At 50.9% G+C, this 12442-nt stretch overlaps 1 protein-coding gene across 2 annotated transcripts in view; it reads left to right on the plus strand.

Annotated features, from left to right (window-relative positions):
* The window catches only part of NECTIN2 (nectin cell adhesion molecule 2), a 101469-nt gene that overhangs the window by 87489 nt on the left and 1538 nt on the right, over nt 1-12442 (plus strand). Inside the window, exons 6-9 of one of the 2 annotated variants that reach the window (XM_083455525.1) lie at nt 4728-4872; nt 6061-6124; nt 8290-8394; nt 10745-12441. In XM_083455525.1, coding sequence (XP_083311651.1) covers nt 4728-4872; nt 6061-6124; nt 8290-8394; nt 10745-10948 — 518 coding nt within the window. In that variant the 3' untranslated portion in view covers nt 10949-12441. The remainder of the gene's footprint in view (nt 1-4727; nt 4873-6060; nt 6125-8289; nt 8395-10744; nt 12442) is intronic. The other variant, XM_083455527.1, reaches the window with a different exon arrangement.

Here is a 12442-nt window from a genome sequence, read left to right on the forward strand (position 1 = left end):
CCTCCATACATCTCTATTTTGCATAATTTATATCGCTCCTTGCTAACCGCGGAGAAAGGAAGGCAACCTGGCTAGCGGAAATCCTGATCTGCGCCTTCTGAGATTTCGTCGGGGGTTCACCCCTACGCTTCCGAGCGTTGAGAGCTAGAAACTTGGCGGATAAATATTGATTGCTTGCAGCCATTTGTTGCGTCGCAAACAATTCAGGGCGGGAGTGGCAGATATATATTTGCTGAAAACTACGATGGCTGAGATTCTCCTGGTGTCGATGTGCCTGATTTTGCACAGGGCAGCTGCGCGATGGACGACGTCGGCCTGAACGTTTTAGCTTTAGCTGTTTTGTTTGTGCTTTTACTTGGCGATTTGTCTCGTGAGCCGCCCTGAGATTTTGCGATGAGGACGGTGCATAAATCTAATAAGTAATAGAATAATAAATAACAATCAATAGATTGCCATCCCTAGAACTAGACTTGGGTCTTGGGGGAGCCTCTTGTGTGTTCCGTCCCATGACTGGGGATTCCAACTTGGAAAAATGCTTTGCCCTCATCCTTTCCCAAAGGTCCAGTCCCTGAAACTGCAGCGGGATGGGAGCGGTGGGCACCAGGGGAGAGCAGAAACCGGGCTGCTTGCGTTCCCTCTGTGGTGTGAATCACAGTCCATTCAACCTTCCTATCTGCCAGTACAAACCCCCTGGAATTGCTAATCTGCAGCGTAGAATTAAGGTGCCACCTAGTGGTTGAAGATTGGAGAGCAAGAGAAATAATAATAAAAAACCACGATCTAGAATCCCGGCCAGTTAAAGGCCTGTTCTGGGTTTACACAGAAACATTAAGAAGAGCCTCTGGATCAGGCCTGCAGCCCATATAATCTAGCATCCTATTCTCACATGGGATCACCCAGGTGGCCGTTGGTTAGACCATGGTGCTGATAACACCAGGGTTGCAGGTTCGATCCCTGTATGGACCAGCTGCTTAATCCTGCATTGCAGGGGGTTGGACTAGATGATCCTTAGGGTCCCTTCCAACTCTACAGTTCTGTTCTGTGAAATCTGCAAGCTTGACCTGAGCCCAAGAGAGACCCTTCCCTCCTGCGATTTCCACTGGTATTCGGAAGCTTTGCTTCCTCTGGGTGTGGAAGCAGAGCACAGCCATTGTGGCCGGCAGCCACTGAGAGCCCTCTCCTCTATGAGATGCAGGGCTGTGTGTTTATAAGAGCCATGAGACTCTTAATCTCAGGGCTGCATGTTCAATCCCTGCATTGCAGAGGGTTGGACCAAATGACCCTCATGCTTTCTTCCAACTCTACGATTCTATGATCACAATTCAGCAGAAATAATAACGGGTCTAGCGGCACCTTAAAGATTTAGACATGTATTGGGGGCATGGTGCTTTGCGGACTAGAATCCACATCATCTACAGTGGTACCTCTGGATGCGAACGGGATCCGTTCTGGAGCCCTGTTCGTATCCTGAAGCGAACGTAACACGCGACTGCATCTGTGTGGTGCGTTTCGCCGCTTCCGCGCATGTGCGTGACGTCATTTTGAGCATCTGCGCATGCGCGAGCGGTGAATCCTGGAAGTAACGCATTCCGTTACTTACGGGTCGCCGCGGAGCGTAACCTGAAAACGCTCAACCTGAAGTGTATTCATCCTGAGGTATGACTGTTCATCCTGAGGTATGAATTGTTATCTTTGGATGAGAGGAATATATACAGTGGTACCTCTGGTTACGTACTTAATTCGTTCTGGAGGTCTGTTCTTAACCTGAAACTGTTCTTAACCTGAAGCACCACTTTAGCTAATGGAGCCTCCTGCTGCCGCCACTCGATTTCTGTTCTCATCCTGAAGCAAAGTTCTTAACCCGAGGTACTATTTCTGGGTTAGCAGAGTCTGTAACCTGAAGCGTATGTAACCTGAAGTGTATGTAACCTGAAGCATATGTAACCCGAGGTACCACTGTATAGGCACATGGGCAGAGGTGGGCATCCTCTGGCTTTCCAGATGTTGCAGAGCTCCAGCTTCCTCGCAGGCTCAGTTTAGCACAGCCAATGGCCAGGAATGATGAGAGGGTTATGAAATGCCATTAAATGAAAAAAATTACAGGCCTGGAAGTAAATTATGGCTTAAAACCTGTGCAAAATCAGCACGGTGACCATTTGCAGCTTCAGTAATTGGAGACCACACATTCATCCTGGCATTTGTTGAGTAGATTTGACCCCTGTAGTGGAAGTAGAAAACCACTGTGTCCGTTCACACCCAAACAGGCTCAAGCTGTGCGTCTGCCAAACCCGGCTCTCTGAAAACGTCAGAGTTACTTTTCTAGCCACAGTTGTTCAAAGGGGAGCCTTGAAAACAGGTGAGCCCCACTTGGCCAGCTGAAATCTCAGAAGCAGCAGTTGCTGAAAGAGACTTCCAATAACCAGAGGCCTTGCCCCATCACCATGTTTGTAGGACATTGTGAAAAGGAAAGAAAACCATGCTTGAAGAAAATGTTCCATTTAACATTTGTTTAAAAAAACCGAGGCATTTTTGTTGGGGATTGTAGGGAAAGACCGGCCAAAAAAGCTGAAAAACATCTTCATGTACGCGACAACAGCTGCGAGAGTTCTGGTAGCACAAGGATGGAAGACTGAAGAAACCCCAACTAAAGAATCATGGCAAGAAAAATTGACGGACGATGCAGAACTGGCAAAACTGACACATAAGCTACGAGACAAAGATAACTGTGACTTTAAGGATGAATGGGAACAAAGTATCTGAAGACGCAACAAAGCGAACTGGACTCCTTGGCAGGTTTTGAATAAACATTCACAAACTTTTTATTGATAATAATCAGCTAGATAGTTTGAGGATCTGTACAACTTTGTAACATGCAGAAAACAGCAGTCTCAGAGAAACCAAAGACTGGAACGGAGGGAAGTCGGGGGGGGGTGAGGCTGGGTGGGTTTTGTGGGGGGGAGGGAGGAAAAATGGGAGTGGGGAAACAAGGATGATATGTTTTTTGGATAATATGCCTTGTTTTAATTTTGAATAAAAATGTTTTTTAAAAAAAGAAAACCATGCAAATGCTCTCTCTCTCCTTTTTTTTGGCGTAAGTTATACAGGTCACTGAAATCGCCTTTCCCTTGGTGCAGGATTTATTTTTTTTAAAGAATGATTTTCATCTGTGAGATCTGCTTGGTGGAATTGGGTGACTCCAGGTACAGATAACAGTTGTGTGGCCATCACCCTCAGGCCTGCTTTTAAGAATGCCTTTTGGTGCCAGCTCCACGCAGACTTATCCTTTGACCTGGGAAGGAGCCCGGGGGGGGGGGGGGGAGCTGCAGCCCTCTTGATGTTGTTGGACTACAACTCCCATCATTCCTAAGAACATAAGAAGATCCCTGCTGGATCAGACCAGTGGCCTGACGGAATCTGGAGAGCTACAGCTTCTCTGCCTCTGGGTGCCACAGCGGTGGATTTTCTGAATGTTTGAGGAGGGTTTTGATGTCTTGCGTACGTCAGAAATTGGGAACTTGTAGCTTGCCACATTTTGCGGAACGACAACTTCCTTCACCTGTCATGGCTGGATGTAGAGGAGTGGTGGGAGGCAGCAGCTGGGGAACCCCCAAGGGAACCCCCAGGAAGTAGACGGCCCAGAGCCAGTTATTGATGGCGGGACGGCGGTGTCTGGTTAAAGGGTGCAGACTGGGAGGAGGAGCTGTCCAAAGCTGAAGAGGCAACAGGGTTTCGTGAGCAGGAAGAGACTGGGGCAGAGAGCAGTGCAGAATCAGAGGTGGGAGAGGAAGAGGTGAGGCCAGCTTCTGGAGAATCCAGGGAGTCCCTCCGTCCTGCTGCAACCAGCTCCCCTCCCGCCTGATCTCCCAGAACATGCAGAGAAAAGAAGAGGGCAGAGCAAAGAGAGACAAGACTATGGAGCCCTAGGCTGTTGGGGAAGGAATCAGGGAAAGGAACCTTGGAGAGGAGTGGGAAGGGGGGGACCTTCAGTCCTCGCAGCTGCCTCATTGCGGAAAGACCTACTGAGAAGAGTTGCTGGGATCATTCTTCTTCTTCTTCTGTGATCCCTCGTAATCGAGTAAGATTGTCTTCCATAAACACAGTTAAAACAATGAGTCTGTAAGTGACTGTGGAGGCCAATTCTGGATCCACACGTCCTTCCACAGTGGGGACATAGGTTTCCGGGCGAAAGTTGATCACGGTGTGGATTTGCCAGGCGTGTCTTCCTCTTAGCACATTTCTCCCTTTCGTCCTGGGTTCGAGCGTCTTCGAAACCCATGACTCCTTTGCTGAAGGCTGTTCTCCAATTGGAGCGCTCACAGGCCAGTGTTTCCCAGTTGTCGGTGTTTATCCTACTTTTTTTTTTAGATTTGCCTTGAGAGAGTCTTTAAGCCTCTTTTGTTGACCTCCAGCATTACGCTTTCCATTTTTAAGTTCTGAGTAGAGTAGCTGCTTTGGGAGATGATCATCGGGCATCCGCACAACATGACCCTGCACTGTTTTGGTTTCTTTGAATAAAGAGTTAAACGTCAATGACACTGGGTATTTTTTTTTTACTGACATATGCCTGACTCTGGCTCCAGACATCACCCCTGATCTTGGCCATGCCACCCAACAACACCTACAGGAACAAAGCCGCCCCCACTCCTGAAGCAGCCTGATGCGCAACACATGTTCACATGGGCCTCCGATTCACAGCGTTTCTTTCTTTCTTTCTTTCTTTTGTCCAGATAAGCCCAACATGGAAGGGGCAGGCACCACAGGGGGGATCATTGGTGGCCTCATTGCGGCCATCGTGGCCGTGGCCGTGGTGGCCACCGGCATCCTGATCTGCCGCCAGCAGCAGAAGAACCGGATGGATCGCGAGGAGGATGAGTGAGTGGCTCAGTTTGCTCGGGGCTGAGGGCCAGGATCCAGATAGAGCACAGGGGGCCTGGGAGATGGGCAACAGGGCATGGCAAGAAAGGGATAACCTCTCCTCCTCATCCTCCTGCCACGGTTGGTCTGGGTTCAGATTGGGGAGGTGAAGTGTCGCTGGCGACAAACACCACAGGCTCGCACAACTCTAACTGAAACAAATGAAAATGGTTTAGTTCAATAATGATAACAATAACAACAACAGCAGCAGCAGCAACAACAACATTTATTTATTTAGACATACATACATACATACCCCACCCATCTGGCTGGGCTTCCCCGACCACTCGGGGCAGCTTCCAACAAAATATTAAAATACAGTAATCCATCAAACATTAAAAGCTTCCCTGAACAGGGCTGCCTTCAGATGTTGTCTAAAAGTCTGGTGGTTGTTGCTCTCTTGGACATTTGGTGGGAGGGCATTCCACAGGGCAGGTGCCACCACCGAGAAGGCCCTCTGCCTGGTTCCCCGTAACTTGGCTTCTCGCAGTGACACAACCACCAGAAGGCCGCAATAGAGAATCAGTATGGTGGGTCTACAACGCAGGAACAGCGATCCAAATTTCTAAGGGATTGGCTTAGCCTTTGCCAACCTGGTGGCTTCCAGATGTTTTGCGGCCCAAAGCACCTGGAAGCCACCAGGTTGGCGATGGATGTAATTATTTCTGCACTTTTCCCGTCTGCATTGTTTGCCTAGGTCCTTTGCTATTCCTTTATCATAGGCCTACCGTTTTGATTCTCTATCGCAGGGGCTCTCTGGCCTGCCAGATGTTGTTGGACTTCAGCTGCCACCAGCCATTGACCATTGTCTAGCGCTGGGTGGGATATTTTGGGAGACGCAAGTCAGCAACACCTGGAGGACCAGAGACTGGGTGTCAACAAACCCTTTAAATCTGGCCTACCATCTTGTGAGTAGGTGGCCCTTTTCACTGGCATCTGTTTACCCATTGGGGCGCAAATCTGAACTCAAGATTAACACCCACTACCTACAGCAGTGGTATTCAACCTTTCTGAGTCCATGGCTCCCTTGACCCACCTAAAGCACATTAAAGCACATTATCTCCAGCCAGCCCTCCAGCCCTGGTAGTCAGTGGTTTGGCAGCTTACATCCTCACCTGACGGTCTTCCTTCCTGCCGTCTTTGCAGCCAGGAAGGACCCCCTGCTTACAAGCCGCCCCCACCCTGCCAGCTGTCTGACGAAACAGAACCGGTAAGTATCTGTGGCTTGAAGTAGCCAGGATATGCTCCTGACACACGGGGTTATTTTTTCAGCCTCTTGGACTGCTTTGGGAGGAACAAAATTATAACAGTGTCCCCATGCGAGTTGCAGATCCCAGGTGATAACTTCTAGGGCAGAGCTGGGGCCCGGGACGAAAGTGGGTAGGACCTGTACCAAAGGGAGATGGATTCAAATCTTTCCCAGCTCAGCCGTCAAACTCACTGGGTGCCATTGGGCAAGGGAGGCTCTGTCTATTGGACCCTGGTGTTAATGATGGCTCACATTTCCCTGTATCTACAAATCATCCTTCTCCACCCCCGGCCCTACTTTCCAACTGCATGAGGTACTTTAGGCTAATAGACACTGGCTGGCCCAACATAGACCCCACCTCATGCCCCCAAAGAGCTTCTGGGCAAAGTGGGGCCTGCTGCCTGGGACTGATGAGAATTGCAGCACAGAACCTCTGGAGGGTGCCCGGTTGGCGAAGACTGCCCAAAACAATGTCCTACCTACCTCGATGGCCTCTAGGCATCCTGAGCCACAGAAGCTGCCTTTGTAGCTGGAGTTGGCCAAGGTCCCTCCCAGGTGTGGTGGGAAATGGCCAGAGAATGCAGGGAGCAGACTTTGCAGGGCTCAGCAGCAGCTACCTGGCCATGTCGTCCTTGGCGCTGGCCAAGCCACCCCTGCGCAGGCAAGACCCATCCTTCGCATGCTTAGCAATCATCAGCCTACTAATTTCCAGGGCTGTTTGTACTCTATGCAGCAAGAGGGTGCTGTTAATCATCATCATCCCCCATCTGACTGGGTTAGAATAATACTAATCCTTGCAGTGAGAAAAGCTGGATTTTAATGTACCTGTTCACTGTTGAAGTGTGTGCAATGTTTGTTGCTTTTTGCTTATTCCCTTCCGTTTCTGCTCTTCCTGGGGACAGGCCAAGAGCCCAGTAGGGCAATGCATGTTCTCTCTGTCGCTGGAAGCCTTATTTACTCCCTCTGGCTGCTCTTGTGCTGAGATCCTGCTTCTGGGCTTCTCACCTGACTGACCACGGTGTGAACAGGATGCTGGATTCAGTGGGCCTCTGACCTAACCCAGCAGGGCTTCTTAGGCTGCGATTTCAGCAGGCGTAGCCCACTCTCGGGCAAAGCTCTCTTTGCAAACCATAAGGCCTAGCAACTTTCTTTTTAGAAAATAAAAACCAGAACGCTGGGAGTCTCCAGCGAACGTTGGCTCCCAGAGCAAAAATCTGTGCGGTGCTAGCATGAATTGGCAGGATACGCATGGCCCTGCCATGGCTGGCTGAGGACGAAGAGAAGATGGAGGCTTTGGTGAAGCTTTGGGGCAGGGTTGCTTGCAGCAGTTTCTGTCAGCATCGCCCTTGAGCCAGTGCCACTAACTGGACTCATCCACTTCAGCCCCGACTGGGCTAGGCGATCTGGGTAGCACTTCCAGAGACCACCTTCAGCACAGGAACAGGTCAAAGTGCTGTGGACTCACAGCTTAGAGTTGTGAGCACCGGATTCACTTCCACAAGTAGACAGTCGTCCGCACAGCAGAGTCCAGCAGAGTATATAAACAACTCGGAGAGCAGCTCTGTAGAATATCTTCTTTATTCTATAACTACTATTATACAACTATATACAGAGCTAAATGAGCCTAAGCATAAAGAATGCTAAACTGCACTGAGTGTCTGCAGCTGCTCTTAGCAGCAACCTTATCTAAACACACAATCTCTAACACTCAGTCTCTCTCTCTCTCTGACTGACTGACCCACACACTGACCGACTCTTTGATGTGGTGCTGGAGCAGAATAAGTAGAGAGCAGAACATGCCTCCTCCTCTCTGCAGAATCAGCAGACTCCTCAGGAGATTCTTGGATATGGGAGGGGTGAAATCTCCTCAGTTTCTTCCTGCAGTTGGATAGGAGGTGGCTAGCTGAGTCATAAGAAGCTCTTCAGACAGGCAAAGGCGACCAGGGATGGATGGGGAGGGAACTATCTGCAATTCTGCTTGTGCTGGCGGCTCTCTCCCTCTCTGGCTGAGAGTATCCTGGAATTTATTCTGACTCTGGGAAGGGAGCTCTTTCTCTCTCTTGGCTTCCTCCGGCAGTTCAGGCTGCCCCCTCCCGTCTTCATCCCACATCTCTGGTTTATTCCAGGTCCCCACTCCCAGTGAGGCTGAGAGTATCCCGCTCAAAGCACCCTTTTATGAACCCAGCACCACAGACGATCTCTTTGGCGGGGTCGCTGCCACTGCAATGGAGGTGAGGGGGAGCCCGGGCCAAGGAGTTTTCTCTAGGGAAGAGCCCGCGTTGAGCACAAGGGGTGCAATCAAGGAGACCGAGCCCTCTGAAACGGGATCCGCTCTGACACCCTGAGATTCAGCTTCTCGGCTTTGCCTTGGAGAGAAAACCTAGCCTGTTAAGTTGTGGGTGATCAGACGACACAGCGATTCTTCAAACAGCTCTTGTTTATTCACAGGCTAGGACAGAACTGAACTGAACTGAAGGGTTCAGTCAGCCTGCTTATATAGAGCTCCAGTACAACGTAACTGTAACAATTTTCTAAAACTATCCAATCACTGAACGTCACTTTCGATCCCTTATTTGCATAACTATCTACAGTATCCCCCTGCTGGCCCAGGGTGAGAACTTCAGTACATAACATAGCCCATACTGACCCCAGGGCCCCATGAGGAAGATCAGTATAACAAACACACACAACCCCCAGGATGTATCTTGCTCATCTGCAATCGTGTCTCTCAGAACGTGGGATTTGGTTGTCGAGCGCACACCAGAGAATCCTGAGACTCATGGCTTCCTTTATGTTTTTAAAATCCTCAGTTTCTAGTCCTTATGGCTGCAAAACGTAGCAATTAATTTGCAAACTTGTGGGCAAGGCTTGGTGAGTTTTCTACAATATATAAAGGGGGGCCAAGCAAGATGAGTAGGGAGCAGAGGCCAAGGGGCTGCTTCGGCATCCCTCCTTTGCTACACACTTTTGCAGACACAAAAGCGTTACACTGCCTATAATCTGAGGTTGTGCTTCTGGGTTCTCAGCAGCATTGCTTAGGATCCTGGCATTTGCCTCTTGGATTGCACAGTGCTTCATAGTGCTGGTCACAACAGATCTGCCCTTCAAACTAGCTGCTCCCACAAATGGTGACCTGTGTTTCCAACACAATTGGGCTAGCTGCAGATATGTTTGTTTGCCAGGTACTCTTCAGAATCAAGAGGGACACGGGTGGCGCTGTGATCTAAACCACAGAGCCTAGGGCTTGCCGATCAGAAGGTCGGCGGTTCGAATCCCCGCAAGGGGGTGAGCTCCCGTTGCTCGGTCCCAGCTCCTGCCAACCTAGCAATTCGAAAACACGTCAAAGTGCAAGTAGATACATAGGTACTGCTCTGGCGGGAAGGTAAACGCCGTTTCCGTGCGCTGCTCTGGTTCGCCAGAAGCGGCTTAGTCATGCTGGCCACATGACTCGGAAGCTGTCTGCGGACAAATGCCTGCTCCCTCGGCCTATAGAGCGAGATGGGCGCCGCAACCCCAGAGTCGTCTGCAACTGGACCTAACGGTCAGGGGTACCTTTATTTTACCTTCAGAATCAATATACTAATTCTGTGCACACCAACAGGTAACACCGAGTGCCAGCCCAACCATTGGGCAGTGTCAAATGTTCACCTCAGACAGCTGAATTGCGATGTTTTGAAGGGGCCATGAACTGTTATTTATTTTATTATTGTATTAAGTCCCGAAATATCTTGGTGAGCTTTGGAGGCCTTGACTTGCGAGGGAGGGGCAGCATTTGTTGCTCTGCCTCAGGCAGCAAAATGTCTTGGGCCAGCCCTGATTACAAGAAAGAACAAGAAATAGGTGCAACATAGTCTGTGACACAAGTCCCTTGTGGCACGGCTCCTTAGGGGGCGTGTTTATCCAGCCCCCACAGCTTTAGCTAGGGCCTTCTTAGTCTGGGGCTCGGGTCTAGCCACGTTAGCTGAGCTCAGCACAGAGAGAGCATGCAATGTCGACCCCTGTGACTAGGAGCCAGGATGACGCCTGTGGGTTGGCCTGGTCTGGGCACCATCACACCATACATTTAAAGAGCTATGATACCACTTTAAACTGTCATGGCTTCCCCCAAAGAATTCTGGGAGCTGTAGTTTGTTAAGGGTCTTGAGAGTAGCTAGGAGACGCTTTTCCCAGTCACATATAGGCACTTCCCAGAGTTCCCTTTGCAGAGGGATTGATTGCCAAACCACCCTGGGAATTGCAGCTCTGGGAGGGGAATAGGGGGTCTCCTAGCAACGCTCAGCACCCTTAGCGAACTACAGCTCCCAGAATTCCATGGGGGAAGTCATGACATGGTCATCAGGCCCTGGCTTGGTCACCAGAGCAGCATGGGCTCCACTTCAGCCCAGATTTGGCTGCTCCTGTCTCCAATCCAAGCCTCCAGCTCCGGGAACCAAATTCAGGAACCCGGGTCCACCATCACAGCCTACCGCCCACCTCAGTGTTAACGCGGTGGTTTGCAACAAGGGATGTGTGTGGGGGGGGGACAGCAGTTAAGTAAATATCCCTCTCTCCAAACCACCAATCCATTCCTTCCCTCTGCAGGAGGCCCCGCGATACCATGAGCTGCCAACGCTGGAAGAGCGAGAGGCGGCAGCAGACGCTGGCCCCAACATGGAGGACGAATATCTGGACCAGATCAACCCCATTTATGACGCGCTCTCCTTCGCAGCCACGGAGGAAGAGGCCGCCATGGCTCCCATGCCCACCGACAAGGCCTTTATCATGTCCAGGGCTATGTATGTCTGAGCCCTGAGGCTGGATTTCCACCCGAGGCCCAGAGATGAGGATGCTGTATCTCGCGCTGGTCCTGGAGAGATGCTGCTTCTTTTGACGCTATATCCCGTTAGATGCCCAGCGGGGTTCCCTTGAAAACCCCGGGTTTCTCGTGTGCCTTAGATGGGCAGGAGCACGTCCTGCTCCAAGCAGGCCTCCTCATTCCTTCTGTTCCTTCCCCAGCAAGGCCAGAGCTGTCCCACCATGCCAGACATACGTAGTGCCTTCATCTTTTGTCTTTTGAAATGGGCCTGATGGCGGCTTATACCCTCCCAGCCTCCCCTAAAGTCTAGTGGGCCTTCCTGAGCCAGATTTCCCTGACCCTGAGCCATCTGGCTGTCGGACAAATGCTACGTTTACAGTAGAATCCAGAGTCCTCAGAACCACTTCCCATGCGTGGATACAGGGGCCAAGTACCTCTTGCAGCTGCTCCCCCCGTGGAGCTAGCTATTGACTCCTGCTATTGACTCCTGCCAAAGCCAGTTGGGGAGGGGGAGGAGGATTTTATACCTCCTTAGGTACCCCCCCCCCCATTCTCTTGGTGCCCCTGTATTAACCTCTCCTGCCTGGAGGATGCCTGGCACCTGGTAAAACGACGACTCCTGGACTTTGCCACTTCGTATTGCAGATGGAGGTTGCCCGATTGCTCCCCGCCACCCCCAAAAGGGAAAAGACTCCTACACAGAGAAAATGGGCGTGTTGGGAAGAAGTCTTGGCTAGACTCCCCCAGCATCTAGTTTTCTCTGAGTGGAGAGTTTTCCATGTGTGTCGGGGTGGGGGAGATTCAGCCGCGCAGTTCCGTCTGCACTCTGGAACGGAACAACACCAGACGAGAGCTTTTTCTCTCTAGACCAGACTCCGAGATACGATTGGATCTTCACATGACATGATCACGCCTTAGGTGAATGTTTAGGCTCCTTCCAGAAGGCACAAGAAATGCCTGCCAGGTGCCTGGCAACCACCACCACAGTGTTAGCCATCTTTGGGGTTTGACGTCCTAGATGCCTTGGCCACGGGGTGGGCAACTAGTCGCGGGTACTCCGCTTCTCATTGTGTCCTCGAAACAATCTTGGCATGCGCTCCCGACTGCGCATGGTGTCTCCCACCAAGCACCCGAAAGTATTGCTTCCTCCTTGCCCTAATACACTGCCAGCCCCAGGGAGTTGGGGGTTCCCCATGTGAGTAAGTGCAAAAGATAGGGTCTATTGCTGTTGAAAGCTGAGCTCTCCTCCCCAAGCAACCATATGCACACACCCCAGGAGGTTTCGGCTGCAATAGAATACACCTCGTAGCCTTCCTGCAGAGAGCCAAGGGCAAGTGGCATATCCTTCTGCGGCAGTCTTCAAGGGGTGACTGGGCAGGTCTCTGCAATGAGTGCTTTTTAAAAGGGGGCTAGGACATCCCTGCTTGGGCTGCCTCCCAACTGCAGTGTTGAAGGTTCCAATTTAGCACTAGGCCAGGGATATG

This window comes from Podarcis tiliguerta, assembly GCF_965153285.1.
Source record: "Podarcis tiliguerta genome assembly, chromosome: 8".
In the NCBI taxonomy this organism is placed as follows: Eukaryota; Metazoa; Chordata; class Lepidosauria; order Squamata; family Lacertidae; genus Podarcis; species Podarcis tiliguerta.